This window comes from Myotis davidii, unplaced genomic scaffold (assembly GCF_000327345.1).
Source record: "Myotis davidii unplaced genomic scaffold, ASM32734v1 scaffold73, whole genome shotgun sequence".
Taxonomy (NCBI): domain Eukaryota; kingdom Metazoa; phylum Chordata; class Mammalia; order Chiroptera; family Vespertilionidae; genus Myotis; species Myotis davidii.
Window position 1 is genome coordinate 4283665 of NW_006286675.1, and position 24011 is coordinate 4307675.

The 24011-nt window shown below is 42.8% G+C and overlaps 1 protein-coding gene across 1 annotated transcript in view; it reads right to left on the minus strand.

Moving 5' to 3' along the window:
• Positions 1-24011, minus strand: part of VGLL4 (vestigial like family member 4) — a 147823-nt gene that overhangs the window by 122418 nt on the left and 1394 nt on the right. Inside the window, exon 2 of the mRNA XM_006758278.2 lies at positions 8967-9043. Within this exon, the coding sequence (XP_006758341.1) occupies positions 8967-9030 (64 nt within the window). The 5' untranslated portion in view covers positions 9031-9043. The remainder of the gene's footprint in view (positions 1-8966; positions 9044-24011) is intronic.

The following is a 24011-nucleotide window of genomic DNA, read 5'->3' on the forward strand; positions in this document are numbered from 1 at the left end:
GCGTCACCCCCACCCTTTTTTTTTTTTAACATTTTAACCTTGAATTAGTCATTTAACTTCTTCAAGCTTAATTTTTTTCTGATACCCATCCCCAGCTCAGCCTACCACAAAGATTCTTGTTATAACCACCAAATAAAATGTCTTGCAACCTATGAAGGATTACCAAGTGGAATACAGTATTCCTTTAAATTTGTACATTACTTTCGTAGCAATAGCGGTAATTAGACTAAGTCATTTTTGCTAGTGCTAAATAAATTATTCCTTAGAGAGGAACCTTTCACTCCAGTGGTTACTTTATTACCAACAGATATTTATTAAAGGCTGATCATATGCACCAAATGGGACATGCTTGGAATGCAAAGCAATACAGAACAGAACCCTTGCCTTGAACATGTCTAGGGTCTAACAAAGGTTCTCAGAGTCTTAGGTCATCAAGTCCAGCCACCATCTAATTTCCCTGGACAGTGGTCATGAGGGGTCGCTACTGTGTGAGGCAGCCCGACATCAGAACCAAGATCCTCTCCTTAACTGAGGTACTTACTAAGCTCAATATAAAGAGGTCTGTGGCAGTGTGTGTGTGAGCCATCAACATACGTGGGAGGCAGAGTCATGGCAGTTCCTGAATGTGGGCTCCTGCCCTCCTAAACTTTTGGCTGGTTAGAGATCGGTACCTAATGCTTTGAAAATGCTGTTTCACTGACTGGGAAATCTTTTCCAAATGAAAACCTTTTTCCTGACTTACTAGTGGAGGTAGTATATACAGTATACAGTGTTGTTTTTCCTTTTGTTTGCATTTTAAATCAGCAGTAAATCCTTCAATGACCTCTATCTGAGAAGGCATATGCGTAGTAGAGCAATTAAGAGCATAGATTTCAGAGTCAGGATATCCTTAAGAAATTATTTGTAAACCTTAGTTTCCTTATCTATAAAGGGGGACTAATTATAGTACCTACTGAATAGGGCTATTGTGAGAACTAAGTGAGACAGTACACAATCCTTAAACTAAAGCCCAAAGACAAATATTCAGGGATCTATGAGAAAGTTTTACTTGTATTATTTCAATGAGAATCTTTTAAAAAATCTGACATAAGTGTATTCTGAATCACACACCTCACATATAACCAAGCATTGGCGCATGATTTTGGTGACTGTGTCTGCATTTTTCTCCTGGTCTAGTGAGAAAAGGACAGAAACAAACCCAAATGAAATTGAGGCATTTGTACTAAGAGAAAGCCAACTAACTTATGTCACATAATCTGTGCAATATAATATTTTATAAGATTTCACAAGATAAAAGTGGTGGGGAAATTGTGTCAAAGGACCATTGGCAGTACAGGCACGATGACATTAGAGAATCAATCATGGCCCAGTGGCAGTGGGTGCTATACCCTAGTGGAGCAGGGTGCAGTTGTAGCAGGTCGTCATCTATTGTATCATAGTTTTATTGGCTGTATTAAAGCATAAATTCATATTCTGGTTATGAAGTTGTAACGGCACTATAAGCATAAAGATTTTATGCTCAGTTTTATCTTTATATATATATATGTGTGTGTGTATATATATACACAAATATATATGTATATATAACATTTTAATGAATATAACCATATTGTGGTTACGAAAGAGTATATTCTCATTTGTAGGAAATACATATTTAAGTATTTAGGATTAAAGAGGCATATCTCCCGTTTACTCTCAAATGTTTCAAGAAAAATACATCTGCGTGTGTGTATACAGTAAGTCCTCACTTAACATCATCAATAGGTTCTGCGACTTTAAGTGAAACAATGTATAACAAGACCAATTTTACACAGGCTACTTGATATAAACAAGAGTTAAGTTCCTAGGCATCTATCTCATCAACATTATAACAAAATGATGTTGAACAAAACAAAATTATTTGAGGACCTGCTGTGTGTGTGGGTGTGTGTGTGTGTGTGTATACACAGAAAGAGAATATGATAAAGGAAATGAGACATAAGCAACTGGTGAATCTGGTAAAGGACATATGATAGCCAAAGAATTAGAGCACCTCATAGAAGGATCTAGACCAGTGATGGCGAACCTTTTGAGCTCGGTCTGTCAGCATTTTGAAAGACCCTCACTTAACTCTGGTGCCGTGTCACATATAGAAATTTTTTGATATTTGCAACCATAGCAACCAAGATACATGCCCTTGACTGGAATCGAACCTGGGACCCTTCAGTCCACATGCAGGCCGATGCTCTATCCACTGAGCCAAACTGGCCAGGGCCAGACCCTCCTTCTTAAAAATACAGATCCAGAACTCCTCTAGCAATACTATTAAACTGGTGGCTCTCATCTGGCATTTATAACCTGGGAAGGTATCGTTAGAAAGATTACAAATATCCCTTCCTCCTCTCTTTGAGAATCACTGCTACCCGAGTGGTTGTCATGGTGGAAATGCATGGTACCCTTCTCAGCCATCTAGGACATAAGGAATTAAAACACAAATGCAGTGGCCAAAGCCATCAAATTAGTCTACAAAGGATCATATTGGTGTCCTCTCAATTGGCATTTACCAGCAGTCCCGATGGAACCCTGGGGTCAGCTAGGAGCACTCTTTAGGGAACAAGAGGGAGCTACACAGGTTCAACCAAAGGGGAGTGACCATTTTCTGGAGCACTTACTCTAGAAATCAGGAACAATATAGGCTTAGAATAGAGATGAACTGCCTCTAATGGAGTAGTCATGTATGCTAACAATTGCTGTGCCCAGTCCACTAGTGCTCTTGAAAGAGAACAATATAATGATGTCATTTCCGTCTAGTCACCTGTAATTCCATCATGTCTTATACTCTGGCTCACTGGCCCACATGTCAGTCAAAACTTTCCAGTACATAAAGGGAGGAGCCAGAAATAAGTTTATCCAACAAAGGAGACGAAACCAAATCATATTTTTCAACTGCAGGTCTCAAATCATAGTGGATCCTAAATATCAATTTAATGAGTCATGACCCAACTTTTATTTAAATAAAGTGGAATGCAAGGACAAAATAGGTAATTCAAACTACACTGTGCAAAGTCAGGGTAAGTATTGTTTTATTAAGCTTATTGTATCAGTGATGTCACTGAGTACAAGGGTCACAATGTAAATGCTTTTTTATTCTGTGCCATGGGCAAAAATGTCTGAAAGCCACTATACCAGATGCCAAGAGTAAAGGCAAGAGAGTAAAGAGGGAGAGGAAGAAAGAGTAAAAAAAACAGGCCCAGCTCAAAGGAAAGTGCTGCCTAAATCACCGTAAGCTGGGCACCGGGCAACCACGTTACTTTATGGGGAGGCTGACGAAGTCATCGTGATCTTGGATGAGAGAAGTCAATCTGAGGAAGCAGTATGTGAGTGCAACTGATCATTATGTTACCATGAATAGGCTAGGACATGAAAATATTCCACACATCTGGGCATCGGTCCCCGTGATCATAAAAGCCTGCACTCCTAGGAATGCTTTACTCGGAAGGAATATGGTTATTTATGCTTCATCAATTAGCCAGCTTTAAAATATCTTCACCAAACAAGGAGGGAGCGAATTGCTAGGAACAGATGCGGCCGCAGCACCTGCAAAAGCCGCCTTCTCTTCCTGTCCCCTCTACATCCCTCACACCCACTTTATCCAGCTTTATCATATGCATCCTCATTAGACCACATCGAAAGTACTATCCCCTCCATCAAAATCCTCAATATCAAGCGGGAAAAAGTCCAAAGGTGTCGGTAATAATACGAATATAAAGGCAACATTTTTGAGAGGCTTTCCTTACCAGGGTGCTCTCTTAAGATTATTCTAATCTGAGAGTGCAAGTCAGCAGATCCAAGAGGATCTTATACTCAGAAGATACAAGAACAAAATCTGTACCAAAAAAAAACCCAAAACATTCTGTAAACATCACAATAAAATGAAGGATCATGCTAACGACGCACACGGTGTAGCTTTAAACATCAGAGCATAAGCGTCCTGTCCACAAACTCTGTCCAATTTTGACTACTAACAACTAGAGTTGGAAAAAAGGGCTGGGGTCTTCCAGCATTAATGATCACTGGAAGGAGAGATTCCGCAAGCACAAGGAAAACTGGCAGCCTCACCCTGTACTTTCATTAAGTACCTTCCAGGATTACCCTGGATGCTGATTAAATCCATGTCTCATGAGCAGTGGAATGATTATTTTAAGTAAATTTATTCCTTCTAGGCCATCCAGATAAGTGACTATTGTGTTACTACAAAACCACCATTTCACTATTGACTTAGGTCTACAGTGTACTATTGAGATATTTCTTTATTCTCCACTAGTAGACATAATGAAGCCTTAAGGCTATCAGGTATTATATACTTGAGTCCTATTAGGTACTGTTCTCTTCAAAATGCTAAAACAATAACATCTTCAAAAATGCCTAAGTTTTCAGTTCTCCATGAGCAAAAGAAAAAAAAGAGTCATTTAGGTCACCTACATGAGTTGGGAAGCTGATCTCAAATAGAACATTTTTCTGTCTGGAATCAGACACTCAAATCAGATTACATATACCAGACTTTTTTAAAGTGTTGAGGAGAATGTTAAGTTTAAGAGCAATTTATAACAAAAGCTAAAAGAGGCTTAATCTACTGTAGAGAAAGCTGAATCAGGCTGAACAAGCCCAAATAGGTCTTAAGAAATGTACCCGAAAGGCTGAACTTAAGGCTCAACTTTGCCTATAAATTACATGAGTTTTCACATACTTACATTACTAGTAATAGAAAATACAATGAATGCCTGGTTTTTGAGCTCTGTGCTCTTATGAGTGTTACATACAGCCCCATAGTAAAAGTTTAAAATGTTTCTCAAAAATGTTGCCTACATGTTAATGAGTATAGACATCTTGGAACTTTTTTCTTCCTCTTTAGATGTAAAAAATTATTCCAAAAAGCTAAAACCATTACAAAGGGGTGCCAGGATTATGCCAAGCCACTCCTAAACTAATTTGGAATCACTGGAGTCCAAAGAAGAATATTCCAGAATAAAGTCTACTCCATGGTCAGTCTAGCATATTATATATATACTAGAGGCCCGGTGCACAAAAATTTGTGCACTTAGGGGGAAGGGGGGGTCCCTCAGCCCGGCCTGTGCCCTCTCACAGTCTGGGACCCCTCGGGAGATAATGACCTGCTGGCTTAGGCCTGCTCCAGGGTGGCAGAGGGCAGGCCCAATCCCTAGGTGCAGCCCCTGGTCGGGCTCAGAGCAGGGCCGATTGGGGAGTTGGGGCGCCGCACCCTGTCATGCACAGAGCAGGGCGATCGGGAGGTTGTGATGCCACCCTCAGTCACGCTCAGGGTAGGGCCGATTGGGGGGTTGGGGCACCGCCACTCTCACACTCAGCGCAGGGCCGATGGGGAGGTTATGGCTCTACCCTGTCACACACAGAGCCGCAGGGTGATCAGGGGGTTGGGGCGCCTTCCCCTGTCACGCTGATCCCAGTGCCGGGAGGCCTCGCAGCTCCGCTGATCTGGTGCTGAGAGGCATATTACCCTTTTACTATATAGGGTAGAGGCCTGGTGCATGGGTGGGGGCCGGCTGGTTTGCCCTGAAGGGTGTCTCGGATCAGGATGTGGGTCCCGCTGGGGTGCCTGGCCAGCCTGGGTGAGGGGCTGAGGGCTGTTTGTAGGCTGGCCACAGCCCCCAGCCACCCAAGCTCCCAGTGGAGGCTGGCTGGAAGCAGGTATCTGGGGTTTATTTATCTTCTATAATTGATACTTTGTTGCCTTTAGCAGAGGCCACAGCCAGCCAGGGCAGGCGGGAAGCTTGGCTTCCTCCATCACTGGGGCAACCAAGCTTCCTGCTTGCTCCAGCTCTGTGGCTGCTGGCTGCCATCTTGGTTGGGTTAATTTGCATATAGTCACTCTGACTGACTGGTGGGCATGGCTTGGGGCGTAGTGAAGGTATGGTCAATTTGCATGTTCCTCTTTTATTAGATTAGACTAGAGGCCTGGTGCTGGGGTCCCTCGGCCTGGCCTGCGCCCTCTTGCAATCCGGGACCCCTCAGGGGATGTCAGATAGCTGGTTTCAGCCCGATTCCCAGAGGCCCGATCCAGACAGGAGGGAGCCCGATCCTGTGCATTCAGCGTCTGTCCCTTGGTGGGGGACCAGTTGACTGGTCATTCAGGCTTTTCTATATATATAGACTAGAGGCCCAGTGCACGAAATTCATGCACTGGGGGATGGTCCCCTCTCGCAGTCCGAGACCCCTCGGGGGATGTCCACTTGCCGGCTTGTGGCTGGATGGCCTTCTGCTGCTGCATGGCCTGCTGCTTGAGCTTTAGCAGCTGCTGCACATGCATAAGCAGAGCCACCATGATCTGTCCTGTGAACACCATTGAGTGGGTGAGTCAAGTGCGGAGGCAGGCTCACTCTGAGTTCCCTGCACTTCCCTGAGTCACTGAGTTGATCAGACTGACTACCTTCTACAGAGAACGGCACCAGGACTGGGCCTAAACCACAGTCGGACATCCCTCTCGCAGTCCGGGACCCCTCAGGGGATGTAGCAGTGCTGAGCAGCGCTCCCCCTGTGGGAGTGCACTGACCACCAGGGGGCAGCTCCTGCGTTGAGCATCTGTCCCCCTGGTGGTCAGTGTGCATCATAGCGACCAGTTTTTTCTGGTTGTTCTGCCCTAACAGTCGCTTAGGCTTTTATATATAGATAGTTGTCCCTAACACCCACAGGGGATTGGTTCCAAGACCCCTGTGGATCCCAAAATTTGAGGATGTTCAAGTTCCTTATGTAAAATGGAAAATTATTTGCATATAACCTCCACACATCCTCCCATATACTTTAAATATCTCTAGATTATTGAATGCTATGTAAACAGTAGTTCTACTGCATTGCTTAGAAACTAATGACAAAGAAAAAAATTTGTGTATGCTCAGTAGAGACTCAACCATCGTAAGCCTAACTACAAGGTAACATTTTCTCCAAATATTTTCCATCCGTGGTTGGTTGTATCTGCAGATGAAGAACCCACAGATGCAGAAAGCCAACTGTATAGCCTTACTCGACAAATCACTAATGGCTGTGTTCAACACAGCAGGAAAATAAGAATTCTTCTCTCTCCTGGCAGGCAGTATCTTCTGTTTCTGTGCAAACAGCTGTCCCAAACTGCGGGCTCCAAGGAGGCCCTGCATCTACGTCAGGAAGTATACCCAGTCTCCCGCTTCTGTACACATTTTACAGCCGTAAGAGTCTATGCCCACTAAGTCCTTAAGCTCCTTGAAGGCAGGGACTGCCCTTGTCCATCTATATATGCCCCTTACACATAATCATTCAGCTGCTGCTCACTCAACTGGAAGCTACCCAGGCCTCCAACCTGAACAGAGTAATCCTGAAGCTGGGCTAGAGGAAAGAACCTGAGAAGGTAACAGAAAAAGAGAAGAAATATGCTCTCTACACTAAAGGTACAAGGGGCCACCCCTGAGGTCACTCCTTCTATTTTTCATTTGTATTTTCTTTTAATAATCCTAACGAAACATGGGCATTAGAAAACAGAAACTCAAAATACTATCTTCTGTAAAAATCTCCAAAGTATCTATAGTAGTGTTTAACAAAGTTTGTAACTAGCTATTTAAGTCAGTAACATTTATTGCAATCTTAGAGGCATAAAGGAGTTTTTGTTGTTTAGGTAAAAGCCTACAACCTGAGCTGCCTCTCCCTAGCACAGTGTGCTTGGGAATGACACTTAGCATCCCAGAGCTTCCATTTTCCTAGGAAGGGATAATTATATCATTGGGTAGTTATATCCTCCCAACAATCAAAACTAAATAAATATAAATTACATAAGAGGTTAGGGGGGGAAAAATAAAACAAGAAACACCTTAATGGTTATCTCATCCAATCACTAGTCTAAAGATAATCTTGAGTGGTGGTGGGAAGGGTGGGGAGAAGCAGACACACTGAGAATACGGTGAAACTAGAGTATTACAGTAAGTCCTATTAGAGAGCCAACAAAATATCAGAGAGAAGAGGGCAAGGCAATCCCCAGCCCTTAGAAGCTGAGAGCTAAGGTAAGCACTATCCACACAACAGCCCATTTAATCCTCACAAATACTTTGCAGGTAGATATCATTTCATGTGACTAATGAGGAAACTGAGGCTTGGGAATATAAAAATCTTAACAGCTATTAAAAAGGCAGACCCTACAGTTTTACGGACATGTACTTCCAGCTGCCAAACCGTTAACAACCAAACTGGAAAGTAGCTCATCTCTCAGAACTTAGAATGCAAAAATGTTCAACCTTACATATTTTTTGTTTTGTTAATGCTGAGGAAAAGAATACTCAACCTTGTACCCACATAGAACAGTTATTCTTGCAAATACTGTTCAGCAAGCAATTTTACCTTGGAGCAGATCATTTAAAAATAAACATACCTTAGGATGAGCAGGAAAATCACTTTGACACACTGCGGAATAATCTTCCAATGTCAATGTTCATTCTCCTTTTGCCCCTCCCCCACCACATTAAGAAAGTTTTCCCCCAAAATATTTGCTCTCTCAGCTATGGGAAAGGAATGTTCACAACTGTTTTTTATTAGGATACGTGCCGCATACTTCCAATGACAGGAATGACCTTGGAATTTTTTTTTCCCATCTCTAGTTCTCTGATGGTCAATTTGTCTATCAACCAACACATATTTATCTAAACCTCTAGACACATAAGGAGTGTCTTCCCATTCCAGCCCCACTGGAGGAAACTGGAAAGGAAAAGACTTTCTGGAGTGAACTGCTCAGGCCCTAGGATCCAAAGATAATATTTAAAAGACTTACATGTTCTGGCACTTGAAAATAAAATTAAAAATACCAAGCTGTTATCTCTAAGGAAAACAACCAAAATTAACAGCATATAGCCACAAAGCCAAGTAAAGAAACATGTTAAGTCTATGATAGACGAGGGGGCATAGTAAAAAGCACATAGAACAGATGCCTCACTTACGTTTTTCATCATCAGCATGCACCAGAGATGCTGCCCTGGACAGAACATCCAACGGTGTCTCCATTCCTGGTTGGAGCCTAAAAGGAAAGCAAAAGAGAGAAATACAAGTCTTTAGACAGAATTTGAAAGACACTTTTAGAATTCTGGTCATTCACAACTGGAAATGATTCCCCCATAAAATGCGGATCACTCTTCTGAAGATAAAATTCTTCCCATTCCGGGAAGACAACTGCATGGACTAGGTTCAGGAGCACAAGAGAAAAGGGTTAAATTCCATTCAGTCTTCTGAGCCAAACCTTGCCGATTCCAGGAAGCAGCTTGTGTCAGAACTACAAGAAGGGATATTGTGAATATTCATGCCCAGGTTAATTGTGCTTATAAATGTTTATGTGTGTGCATAACAACATGCCTGGACAGGCATACCCAGTAAAAACTAACTTTTCGGAACAAAGGCAGCTCTATGAACATAGCATTACGACCAGTCTGAGATTTTTGTTGTGGTGGTGGTGGTTGCTGGTTTATTAGTTTTAACAAAAATTACTACGATTGAACCTCCTTTAGCTGAAAGAGATTCTGCAGGACCATGTAGCTTAATGTATGCAGCGTACTCATCACAAGTTGTATGTGGATTCCATCGGTGAGTCAAATGGCATTTTAAGTCCAATAAGAACCTTTATTTTAAAATGTCATGTTTTGGCCCTGGCCTAGGTTGCAGGGTAAATCCCTGGCCCCAGTTGGGGCGCATGTGGGAGGCAACCAATTGATGTGTGTCTCTTTCACATCGATGTTTCTTTCTCTTTCTCTCTCTCTCTCTCTCTCTCTCTATCTATCTATCTAATAAAATCATGTAACCCAGTGCATGTACTATCACCACCACCTATCATCAATTTATCTAGCACCATATTTCTAAAAAATACCTTAACTACATCCCATTAAAGATGATCAGAGTTTAGTCAGCATTCTTCAGCATTTACTGAGTACCTACTACGTATATGCAGTTACAAGATGTAGCGAACCAGCTTTTCTTTATAATATTCATACTTCAAGCATCCAAAGAAAGAGCAACTCTTGATCTTGCAGTGTGATTTCATTCAGTAAACATTAAGTATCTACCAGGTGCTGAGGCAGGAAAAATGAACACAGCCCAAAGGGTGCCTTCAAAGAGCCTTCAATCTGTATAGGAGACATGCCTACAAGAAATCTAGTTTAAGGCAGTATTTTTCCAAAGTGTTTTGCACTGGATGTTCACATGGTATATGAAAAAAATTTCTTCTATGATAAATAAGTTTCAGAAACACTGGAATAAACCAAATTAAGCCACTTATTTTCCTTCCTGTGTTTTGATATGCTTCTTGCTATGCCTTACACAAGGGGCAAAGGCAGTGCGGATGGCAGCTCTATGTGCTCGAAATCTCTCAAACCTCACTGGCCATTCTTTTAACCTGAAGCATCTCTCAGGGAATACTTAGGGAAATAATGGATTAAGGCACAATGCACTCAGTGTCAAACAGCACTACAAACTAAGTCCCAAAGAAATAGATGAACTCTGAGGGGCTTTGGTGAGAAACAAGCTGAGCTGAGCCTCTGAGGAACATTTATGGAAGCACTCCAGAAGAACATAGGCAGAATCCAGTTAAGAGCAAGTTGCCCAAATCAGCTAGAAAAACAAACTGGGGATAGGAGGTAAGAGACGAGGATAGAACCATATCCTGGAAGGACTGATAGCTCTGGCAGGATTTGGGCTTGATTTTTGCATGCATTAAGGAGCCACTAAAATCTCAGAGCAGAGAAATAACCTGCCCATCTAAGTGTTCTCTGCAAATCATTCTGGTAGCACCATGTAGAATGGAATAGAGCCATTCTACAGAAAGGGAAGCCAAAGGCAGGGTGGGTGATCTGAAAGTACAGCTCTGTGGCCCGGCCAGTGTGGGTCAGTGGTTGAGTATCGACCCAGGAACCAAGAGGTCCCTGGTTTGATTGCTCATCACAGCACATGCCTGGGTTGTGGGCTCAATCCCCAGTGCGGGGTGTGCAAGAGGCAGCCAATGGATGATTCCTCTCTCATTGATGTTTCTACCTCTATCCCCCTCCCTTCCTCTCTCTCTAAAATGTCAACAAAAACATTAAAAAAAAAAAGATACAGCTCTGAGGCATACAGAAGGTAATGGGACATTCTCGTGGGAGCAGTGGGGATGAGGCAGCAGAACTGACAGGTTGGAAAGTCTCAAGATGTGAGGGGAGATCAAGTGAGGGAAGACTAACTGGAAGGGCGTGGTCATAAACCAGTTAATTTCTTCTTTTTCACAGACAAGGGAGGATGAGCAAAATCAGAGGTAAAACAAGTGATACTCACAGTCCTAATCTTCTGAGTAAGATAGGAAAGATCATCTCCTGTGAGTAAGGAGAAGGAAAGTAGGGGAGGGCGGGGGTAAGGGGAAGAGATCAACCGAAGGACTTGTATACATGTATATAAGCCAAACCAAAGAAATAATAAAAAAGTGGAGAAAACAAACAAAGGTTTGGAAGGAACAGACTGATAGGAAAAGGTCTGCTGAACTCCCAAGAATTCAGTTAACATTCTCCTCACCTAAGCCAGTTTCCTATTCAGGCAAGGTTTGAGTTTAAAGTCTCTTATTTTTATTAAGTAAATAATGATAAGCATTCTACTCCTTAATGTAGTATTTAGACTCCAAATCTTTAATTTCCCCGTTAAGTTTAAGGACAACACTTTCAAAATTCCAAATCCAAATAGATACATATTAACATATATGTGCCTTAAGTATGCACAGAAGTGTTATGCATAGAAGCAAAATATCAAAGTATAAAAATATCAAATGACATACAGTAGACCCAGAATTCTAGCATTGTAGAAGATTAGATACTGAAGTTTGTTCAGAATCTATGAAATCTACACCCCCAAGCAACTTACGGTCATAGTAGATAAGAAATTAGGTATTTAAGGTTCAACTGCAAGGCACCTGCCATCTGCTGCAGCCTCATTAATGAAACCAACCAATTTTTATTACACCACTATTCTGAGTTCAGCAAAGTACTCAAGAGAGGTTGAAGAGAAGATATGATCCCTGCTTTTAAGGAGTTATAATCTTGTTTGTAAACCTAAAGTATGTGAAATAGGATAACAACAAATTTAAAAGGGCACAAAAAAAAAGACTAAATATAATTTAAATCCAAAATGTGTATTATGTAATAAAATAGAGATCAGTTTCGGTTAAGTGGTTACCTTGTGAACATCTATTCTTAGGTGGTGTGTATACGTGTGTGTGTGTGTGTGTGTGTGTGTGTGTGAGAGAGAGAGAGAGAGAGAGAGTTTCAAAAGGCCACATCGAAGTTGCATATGCCTTAAGTATGTTAGCATCATAGACAATTAGATATTTAAGTTTATTCAGAATCTATGAAATCTAAAGCCCTCTCTGACCTGTGGATCACACTTTGATTATTTCCTGGGTGCAAGGAAGTACTGCAACAAGGATCAACAGCCTGAGGAAAGGCACTGAGGCAGGAATGAGAGGCCAGGACAAGGAGACAGACCAGCCCAGCCGTGGGCAAACTACGGCCCCAAAAAAGACCGTACCCTTTTATGTAATGACTAGAGGCCCAGTGCACAAAAATTTGTGCACTGGGGGGGGGGGGGGGGGGGGCGTGTCCCTCAGCCCGGCCTGTGCGCTCTCGCAGTCTGGGACTCCTAGGGAGATAACGACCTGCTGGCTTAGGCCTGCTCCAGGGTGGCAGAGGGCAGGCCCAATCCCTAGGTGCAGCCCCTGGTCAGGCTCAGAGCAGGGCCGATTGGGGAGTTGGGGCGCCGCCCCCTGTCATGCACAGAGCAGGGCAGATTGGGAGGTTGCGATGCCACCCTCAGTCACGCTCAGGGTAGGGCCGATTGGGGGGTTGGGGCACCGCCCCCTGTCACACTCAAGGCAGAGTCCATGGGGAGGTTGTGGTGCCACCCCCTGTCACGCAGAGCAGGGCCAATCAGGGGGTTGGGGCACTGCCCCGTCACACACAGAGCAGGGCCCATCAGGGGGGTGGGGAGCTCCCCCCTGTCACTCACAGAGTAGGGCCGATAGGGGAGTTGGCCCACCGCCCCCTGTCACCCACAGAGCAGGGCCAATCCGGGGGTTGGGGCGCCACCACTGTCACACTCAGGGCAGGGCCGATGGGGAGGTTATGGCTCTACTTCATCGCACAGAGCAGGGCCCTTGGGGGTGGGGGGGTTAGGGAGCCACACCCTGTCACACAGAGCAGGGCCCGTGGGGTGAGGGGGGTGGGGAGCCGCCCCATCACACACAGAGCCACAGGGCGATCAGGGGGTTTGGGCGTTGCCCCCTGTCACACTGATCCTGGTGCCAGGAGGCCTCTCAGCTCCGCTGATCCCAGTGCTGGCAGGCATATTACCCTTTTACTATATAGAATAGAGGCCTGGTGCATGAGTGGGGGCTGGCTGGTTTGCCCTGAAGGGTGTCCTGGATCAGGGTGGGGGTCCCCACTGGGGTGCCTGGCCAGTCTGGGTGAGGGGCTGAGGGCTGTTTTCAGGCTGGGACTGAAGCTCCCAACTGCTTCTTTTTTTTTTTTTTTTTTTTTATTCTGGGCCAGCTTTAGCTCTGAGGCTCCAGCTCTTAGGCCTCCACTCCTGAAAGCAGGTATCTGGTTTGTTTCGGTTCTAATAGAAACTCTGTATCAACTCCAGCTCTGGGATCCCAGCTCTCTGAAAGCTGGTTTCTGGGGGTTTTTTTTAGCTTCTACATTTGTTACAATGTTTGACACTGCAGGCTCAGAGGCTGGCAGAGGCTGGCAGGGGCCGGCGGGGAAGGGTGGTTTCCTCCGTCACTGAAGCAAGCAAGCCTCATGTTAGTTTCAAGCTGCCTGGCTGCTGGCCGCCATCTTGGCTGACAGTTAATTTGCATATCGCCCTGATTAGCCAATGTCAAGGGTAGCGGTCATACGCCAATTACCATTTTTCTCTTTTATTAGTGTAGATTAGTGTAGATGTTTACTTTGAATTTATATTAGTTCACACAAACACGCCATCCATGCTTTTGTTCCGGCCCTCCGGTCCAGTTTAAGAACCCATTGTGGCCCTCGAGTCAAAAAGTTTGCCCACCCCTGGACCAGCCAGTAAAAACTGAACTTCCTTGTTAAGAAGCAGAAGAAGCTAAGTTTGGGTCAGCATAATGTGGATTTAGGAAAGAGCTGAAGGCTACCCAGACAGGTCCATACTTAATGTAGTAGGCAACAGGCAGTCATTGTCAGTCCCTGAGCAGGCTGGTAATATGATGTTAATGATATTTTAGTTTAGCAGTTCTGGGAGGATGATTTGACTTGAGGGAGTGAAGTGGGAAGTCACTGGAAGCAGATCAGTTAGGAGGCTTCTGTAGGAACCAGGTGTGAGATAAGGACAATAGGGCTGGTAATAATACAATAAAACAGGTGGGAGATGAAGACCAGGGATTAGGCATTATCTAGCCACAAAAGACCTAAGCAAATAAAGGTGAAAGATAACAGTAATTTGTTCAAAGTCTTCTGAATTTTATGTCTTGTACAATATCACAGCCCAACAAACCCAATAAAATATATTAGTAAGCCCTGGCTGGTTTGGCTCAATGGATAGAGCGATGGCCTGCAGATGAAGAGTCCCAGGTTTGATTCTGGTCAATGAAATCAGCTGAGCCTCTCTCTGTCTATGTGACCCTGGGAAGTAACTTTACCTTGATTTCCTCATCTATTAAATGGGGTAAATATTAATATTACCTCCCTCATATGTTAGGATTGTTATGAGAAGTGAATGGGCTTTATATGTATTAAAATTACTTGTCAAAATAAATGCAAATATAGTAAATAAATTCCAAATGACAGTAAATGTATTTTTAAAAAGACAGGACAGCCCTAACCAGTTTGGCTCAGTGGATAGAGAGAGTATTGGCCGGCGGACTGAGGAGTCCAAGGTTCAATTCTGGTCAAGGGCATGTACCTTGATTGTGGGCACATCCCCAGTGGGGAGTGTGCAGGAGGCAGCTGATCGATGTTTCACTCTCATTGTTTCTAACTCTCTATCCCTCTCCCTTCCTCTCTGTAAAAAAATCATTAAAATGTAGTTTAAAAAAAATAATAAAAATAAAATAAAAAGGGCACAGGCCACTACTTTAGAGTAATCTGGGAAGACTTCTCTGAGGAGACGAATGAAAGTTGAGACCTAAAGGATGCGAAGGATTAACAGTATTAAGGAGGCAAGGGGGAGGACAAATAACTTTTGGGGAAAAAATCGTAGTCAGACCAAAGCTGGACATGTGGATATGGAGGAGGGATGTGGCCTGACCACAGTTCGGGGAGGTGAGGTGGGAAAGTGGGCAAGGGCCCGATCATGCATACCCTGCAGGGCACAATAAAGCTGAGATGGTATTCTAAGCCAGTGAAAGCCCTTGAGTGGTGTGAATAGTTGTAAGTAGGAGAGTGACATGTCTGGTTTATTGTACATCCTTTAGGAACCATAAATCATCTACTACCTTTTGCAAAAGATTATGCAACATCCGGAAAATAAATCTAAGTACATCCCAAAAGTCTTTTCATCTCTGTGATAGTTTTTATATTATGAGATCAGGATAACCAAAAATATAATAACTCAAAATGCTAACTAACACCTGGACATAATAACAAAGTGAGAGGGATGTGCTTCTGGAAAGAGAAAACATGTATTTGTAAAGGTGTTATATTGTACTGAAATCCATTTTTGCTCTAACTATGGTTAGAGCAAAACCACTTTCTTTCATGGTTGTTGTCAACATGAATATTAGTCATGATGACTAGAACATACACTTTGTTTTGTAATTTCTTTTTCCAGCAATAGTCATGTGTTTTCTCTGCCAGCCACCTTCCTTTCCTCAGACGCCCTTATCTTTAATAATAAGTTCTTCCAAATAGCTTAAGGTTGAAAATTAGAGAACATTCGGTATCAATTCAAAAGCTACTAAAACTTAGGGGCATTCAGTGCAAATGACAAGCTCAGCTATAAATATGAACTCCATTATGTTGGCCTTCCACAAAGAGCGGTCCAATTTTGATCAACAAGGGGACAAGGGCCCCTATCTGGGGAACAGAAATATGGGCTGTATTAGGTTGTATTTTTTTTCAGGCAAGGGAATGGACTTTCAAGATATGTATGAAAGTGTTCCAAGGAGATTCCCAAAGTGAAAGCTGCGGCACCAGGCTTGCCTCACTGCCTGGATCTTCTAGTAACAGTGGCTAACTACAGTATGAGAACCAATGGGTATAGAGAGAAGCGCATTCAAACCTCCGGATATTCCTCCACACTGTCACTTGGCCAAAAGCCAGAATCAGGAAGACATCAACCTCCAGTGGACCCTTCAGAATCCCTAATCCTGTTGCCCCTGTTCTATCACCCTATCCCCCCCATCAGGACCACCTTCCTAGGCTAATCCAATGTGGCCTCATTAATAAAGTACAACCACAGGACAAGCCTACAAGTATGAACTAGCACAGGGTGTATGACCCTTTTGACTGTCAAGAATTTAGAGGCTTTCATTGGATATCTCCTCTCTCTGAACCCCAGAAGCTCTCTGACCCCGTCCTCTTGGAGGGTTTTTATGGAGGCTTCATTATACAGGCATAATTGATTAAATCACTGGCCACTGTCTAGTGTGCAGTGATGGGGAACCTATGACACGTGTGTCAGAGGTGGCACGCCAACTCATTTTTCTGGTTGATTTTCCTGTTAAATGGCATTTAAATATATAAAATAAATATCAAAAATATAAGTCTTTGTTTTACTATGGTTGCACATATCAAAAAATTTCTATATGTGACATGGCACCAGAGTTAAGTTAGGGTTTTTCAAAATGCTGACACGCCAAGCTCAAAAGGTTCGCCATCACTGGTCTAGTGAATCAACATCCATCCCCTCTCTATTAAATACATAGAGACTATCCAGAAAAGGAAAAGGAAACTTACTGCACTGGAGTGGCAGACACCGAATGTAGCCACACTGTGCTCGGTTTAGCTAGCTGTCCATCTCAGAGAGAGGAATAAGTGAAATAAAATCTCAGACCAATCATCACCAGATTCTGGTGGCCACATGCAAGCCTAGCTTCAGGCACATGAGGTAGATGTGCATTAACATCCTCCTCGCTGTTCTTCCCCACAGCGTGTCCTAATTGTTGCCCCCCTATATTTTTGCAACACACATTCTTCCTATAAACACCCAATTCTCAAATCATCCTCTCTGTTCTTCCTGATAAAAATATCTCTCATCTGTGTAAGGCTTTTTTCTTCTCACACTTGACTCTCTGTTAAGTCAGTTGAGCCAGGACCTGACTAAAGTTTGAGCTCTACTTCAACACTTTCACTCATTCAATCAACAATAAATCAATGAAAGCCTATTTTGTTCTAGGCTTTGCTCTGAATGCCTAACACTAAATGTACGGGGCGGTCATTTACCCTCTCCATACCCAAGTTTCCTCACTTAAAGAAAATCATAGTAACGCGGCTTACTTCACAGTTCACAAGTTTGGCATGTGGATTAAATGACATAATGAAGCCAAAATTGCCTTGTAAACTCAAGAAATATATGTTCTCATTCTACCACCATCACCATCTTATAGCTGTGCAGCACATACTTTTCAAAAACACATTCACATAAATTACCTCACTAGATTCTCATGAGTGTTGACCAAATATGAGTATTATTCTTCTACAGATGAAAAAACCAAAGTGCCCAGAACGTAAGTGACTTCTAAAGAAGCTAAGCCTGGAATCCAAGTCTCCTCACTCACCATCAAATGCTATTTTTCCTATTCTTAAGCTGATTTTCATGAAGTGCTTTTGGAGAAAAGCACAGTTATTAAGTTATCAGAACAACAACAAAAACAACCTTCCCTCAGCAACCAAGGCAAGACAAGCTAGTCTGCGCTCTTTCTCCTACACCTTGAGACATGCATCAGGCAATAACCTAATAGTTTCTAAAGTAAGCAAAGGGAAGCAAGCTCTCTCCTTTCGGGCACATAAAAACCATGCCTTATTTTACTTTCTTTGAACAGAGACAGGCATGGAATCACATGAATAGTAACCAAGACAGGTAAGAAGATGCTCACACCAAGTCAGTTGATAGTGAGAGTGGGGCAAACAACACAGACTGCAAAGCTATCGGATTCCTGGGGCCGCAGCCACATAGGAATTAAACATAAGGCCTAAGGACTTTAGGCTCCAAGGCTCAGCGCTAAGGAGGATTGCTCTACTTGGTCCTGCTCAAGAAAACCTGTTAACCTGCAGTAGGTAACAGTTAAGGTGCACAAGCAGGGTGTCCAAGAATTCAACTGAACTCTGATACGATCTACCTGAAGATAGACTCAGATCCCACAGGGTAAGGACACAGTCCCACAAGTCTGCCCTCCACTTCAGACACACAGGTATCTGAAGTCCAGGCTGTTACCTGTGCTTCTCAAGACCAGCTATAATATAAATACAATAGGTTCTCACAACTCCCGACTTGGGTCCAATTAATTTGCTAGAGTGACTCACAGAACTCAGAAAAACACGTTACTTACTAGGTCACTTGGTTATTGTAAAAGGAACAGCTGGATGAAAGAGATGCATAGGACGCATAGGATGAGGTATGTGGGAGAAGGGCACGGGGCCTCCATGCCCTCTCCAGGTACACCACTCTTTGCTGAATTTCCTAGTGTTCACCGACCCAGAAGCTCTCTGAACCCCGTCCTCTTGGAGGGTTCTTATGGAGGCTTCATTATATAGGCATAATTGATTAAATCACTGGCCACTGTCTAGTCAAGTGAATCAACCTCCATCCCCTCTTCCATCCCCAGAGGCGGGCGCAGGAATGAACGTTCCAACCTTTTAATCCCCTGGCTGGTTCTCCTGGCAACCAGCCCCATCCACAGGTGCTTCCACAAATCACCTCATTCACATAACAAAAGACACCTTTGTCACTCTCAACCCTGGGGAAATTCCAAAGGTTTGGGGAGCTGTGAGTCACACATAGTGGATGACGAAATATATATGAAAAATATATTTTGGTCATGAGTATTTATTCAAAATACTCTTTCCATAGTCATACTACCAAAGATAGAACATAAGTCCAGCTTTCCTTATCTAGGCATGTTCCAGGCATGAATAATTAACTGGCCCAAACTGCCATAATCTGAAGCAGCATACCAGGCACAATGTCAGACAGGCCAGATTCCACTTACATCCAATTTCTTACTCGTACACATAACCATTCTTGAAAATGCATTTTGAAGGCCAAATGTCTAAAATCTGAACAATATACCCACGTTTTATGCTTACTTCCACGTGTGTGTGTGTGTGTGTGTGTGTAAAATCCCTAGTTAGGCTTCTTTCAAGTGCTAGCCAACCTCAGGCATAGCCTCAGAATGAGAGCCATCTTTGTTGGCAGCCCTTCCATTGGCTTAGAACACTAATCAACTTGGTAAATTGACACAGGCGTGCACCCTCCCCTTAATGTCCCTCCAGTGAAACCTCTTCAGGAGATAGGTAGGTTATGGGTTGGGCAGCCAACAATCTAACTTCCCAAGTGGAAGTTACGTATCAGGAACAAGGTTACGTCAGGTGCCTGCCATCAACTCCGCTGTGCCTTTGCTCAACTCCACCTCCCATCACATAAAGAGATCGAAGTGCCAGTTAGCTTGGGCTGAATACAGGTAGCACTGGGCATGGAAACCCCTGATGGAATGCTCAATTAACTACTTTAGGTGTTCTGATGCTAAAATGGCCCAAGACTAGACTCCCCAGGGCTAGGGGAGGGGAACGAAAGGATTAGGGATCCGATATTTAGTCATCCTGACCCTGGCAACAAGAGCTGCCAAACAGTGCCTCCACACAAACTAAAATCCTAGTTATCATAAAATGCAGTTTGCTTTCAGTGCAAACTGCGCAAATGCACAGACTATCTGAAAGCTGACCATGGGTGAGTTGAGGGTCATCTATTTAGGCTTAAAACTGCAAAATCAAACTTAGGTAACAGCCTATTTCATGACCTTTATGTGAGGCTGCCTAGTGCTGGAGTTAAATGCTTACTGCTGGCTGACTTCACCCATCTCCCTACAGTGTCCCCTGGAAAGTTCTACATGGTGGGCCCACACTGACACCACTGTGTCCAAGGAGGAAAAATAAAGTTCACATCTGGACTTTTTGAGCAGACTACCAACTCCCACCCTTTTATAACACTGTTGTCAAAATAAAAATGAACTACCTTTTTCTATCTCATATTTAGGCTGTTGTGAATGTCTCACTTTCAAGATCTCAGCCTTGTACAGCACCACATAATAAATAAGAGAAACTTTGGAATTTTAATTTACTCTGGATATGTTTGTTCTTGCCATTTGTTTTATTTGGATATTTAGACTTGCCTATTCACAAGTACCACGGTGCCTCATCCTTTCAGGAACTTATTACCCCCAAGAATGAGATACATAAATTTGCAAGTTGGCACACTTCCATAATACTCCAGGTCTAACTCTCCACTGTTCCCAAATCTTAACCATCAGCTTAGGAAGAGCCTAAAGTCTTCTAACCCATGACACGCTGTATCCTTAGGAAGCACGCTAGTTCTCCACATCAGTAAATATAGTCAGTTCTCATTATTCACCATAGTTATGTTCTATAAAGTCTCTGTGAACAATGAATTAGCAAACACTAAACCATTACTCCTAGGGGAAAGACAGGGTTAGGTTCCTGCAAGCCTCGGTTACAACATTTTTGTCAACTGATCAATACATAATCTTGTTTTATGAGTGTTTCTATTTAAAGGCACCTTATTTGATATCTGTTGTGATTCATTAACACTGAACTCCAGGCCAACAGCATTATAACTCATGCCTGGACAAAACTTATCTAAATGCGCTTCTTTTTAATGTAAGGCACATGACAGCCTTCTTGCTCTTAGGAACACTTAGCACTTTGGTATTATGCTTTTTAAACAGCAAAACCGCCAACAAAAAGCCCCCAAATGAGAAAAACATGGCACTCAATAGACTGCAAAAGCACACTTGTTTACAGTATGAGAGTTGAAACAAGGAGGCAGAGTATTGTTTTGTTCAACCTCGGCTGGGAGCATGCATTTCAGAGACTCACATTTTTTACCCCTCTGAGCATGTGCATGAATGACTGCAAAAGGGCTGGTTTTGGGAATCACAAAAACATTTTAGTAAGTAGACAGATTCTCAAATATGGAGTCCACAGAAAATGAGAATAATGAGGATCAACTGCACGTTTATAACACCTGAGGCATGAGAGACAAGATTTTCTTTCTTTGCAAATGAGCTATTACACTATATCCCAGGTAAAAAAAAAAAAAAAAAATTCAGGTGTCAGCACCTCCCGCATACAACTCCCTCCTTTCCTACCTCGGCAGTTTGTACTATCAAGATCTGACAGTCCAATTTCTAAATTGCTGTTGCTTTAATGTGGACAGATCCTAAATACCTACCGGCTGATTGGCAGCACTCATTTGTCTCAACCATTAAACTCCCCCATATAGATTCAGCCAATAACTTTAAATACGCTCCCTAAAAGAATTACAAATCAGCCTCAGTTCACATTTCTTCTAGAAACTTCTTAATTAAAAAAAACTTTCTCGCCGAAACTGGTTTGGCTCAGTGGATAGAGCGTCGGCCTGCGGACTGAAGGGTCCCGGGTTCGATTCCGGTCGAGGGCATGTACCTGGGTTGCGGGCACATCTCCAGTGGGAGATGTGCAGGAGGCAGCTGGTCGATGTTTCTCTCTCATCGATGTTTCTGACTCTCTATCTCTCTCCCTTCCTCTCTGTAAAAAATCAATAAAATATATTTTTTAAAAAAACCTTTCTCTGTTACCAGGTTCTCATAACTGCAACAGCTTATCTAACAAAGGCCAAAAACAGACAATTTGATGTTAAAATCTCTACACAGTGTCAGAATTTTATTTACATTAGAATTATGCCAATGCGCAGGGGTGGGCAAAAGTAAGTTAATAATAATAATATAATAATAATAAATAGAAGAATAAACTGCATACTAACTACTGTAAACCTACTTTTGCCCACCCCAGTTCTTGACTTACCTCCTGAACTTACAATTCTTATTTTATTGTCATATTCGAAGTTGCAAAAACAACTTTTATTGTAGTTGTTTTACTTATTATTTGATTAAGGCAAACTAAAAGTTGCACAGCAAAACTATCCAGGAGAGATAACCTAAAAAGACACAAAGTAAAATCTTTCTTTAGTTTTTTTTTTTTTTTTTTTTTTTTTGGCAACCACCAGAGGTTGGTAACAAGGCGACTCCATAAGGAGATAAAAGGAATTTCCCCTTACAGAACTCTTATCAAACGGAACATTTAAAAGTGAAAGTTTTTAGTTTCATAATTATCATGTCCGTTAAAATCTTAAAGTCCTAGTCCTAAATCACTCGGGGGGAGTGGCAACGACTATGTTTATGAAGCTCTCTCACGTCTTCAAAGACTTTTATAAGTAACATAACACAAGTAATTTTTCAAAGCACATTATTCCCTCTAATTCCTGAAATTCTGTAATGTATTAGGGCAGATATTATCACTCCCTTACAGAGGAAAATAAAACACGAAAGGTTACAGAGAACTTTTCCTGGTCACAAACTTACAAGGTGACAAAGTCAGGACTTGAACTCAAGTATCCAGAAGTAATCCAGAGCTGTTTTTACCACACACACAGTTTTGGAATGCAGTCCATGCTTATTTAGAGCAGAATTATTTTCTTAATGGTACTGTTTTGGTCAACATAAAAATTATTTGCATTTCCTTCTAAATCAGTGGTTCTCAATCTTTCTTTGTTATGGGGTGGGGCCACAGCATGAGTAACAAAGAAACAGAATTTCAGGAGGATGAGGCCCAGAAATCAGGATTTTAAAAAGATTCCCAGGTGATTCTAATGTGCAGCCAAGGTTGAGAACCACTGTTCTAAATGGAAACCAAAGGCAGGCTTCCCAAAAGTGAAAAAAAACACGGCAGGGGAAATCAACCTGGGATTAAAATTTTACCAAAGTTAAGCAACAAATTGAGGGGTTTACCTGGGGGAGGTGACTTTTCAGCCAGGTATAAAAGGAAATGCACAGAAAACACACACACAAACACACACAACTGTGTCTTGAGTATGAGGCAACAAACTGCCTAGGAAAGTATTTCTAAGCCCATTATTTAAAATTATAGAGCATTGAGATTTAGAGATGCTCAAGTCTGAAATACAGCCTTAAGGCTGCTGACCCCAAAACCCTCTTTAAACTACTCGGGCTAAACCCCTCACAGTCATGCGCAGACTTCATTAGCTGCAAGCAGGAAACAATGAATGTTACAAGCCTGTGGACGCAGAGACTAGAGCAGAGTTAAAGTTTGGTCTGCCAAAATGGAATGCAAAACTGACCTTTACATACTAATAGAATAATTAACATTCAATGTTTTTGCCTTTGGGTGTTCAGAGGAAACATTTGCGAGCCTTCATTTTCGTCAGGTAGGTTTAGAAAAAAAAAAAAGGTTTTCAAACTCTACAAAACCGGGCGGCAGTACCTTATAAATAAAGGGGGCAACCAGCTGCTGATAAAAACTGGAATAGCGGCCTCCACCCCCCCGGCCGCAGGCTGCTGGTTCTTATTAACCGGAGAAGGAAATCCAGCTAGCAAACACACAGCACCAATGATCAAAGTGAAACCGATTTTTTTCACCCTCTATTTTAAGTAGAGGAACACATGCCAATAAAGCGCGTAAAGTTAATAGCAATAGCAAGTACTGTCATCCTGAGACATGTAAATGTCTCAGTGTAATGAATCAAAGAAGACTTTAAGCAACACACACACACAAAAAGGAGACCTTTGCTTTTCGGCGAGGCCTGCACTCGTGCAGGAAGAGTGTGTGGTTTGGTTTTGGGGAGGGGGCAGGAAGTCCACCGAGAGGAAAGAGACCGGTCCCGGCTGCCCATCCTCAGCCCTTCCCGCAGTCCCGCACACAGCCCTCCGGTGCCGCTGCCAAAAGGGATAC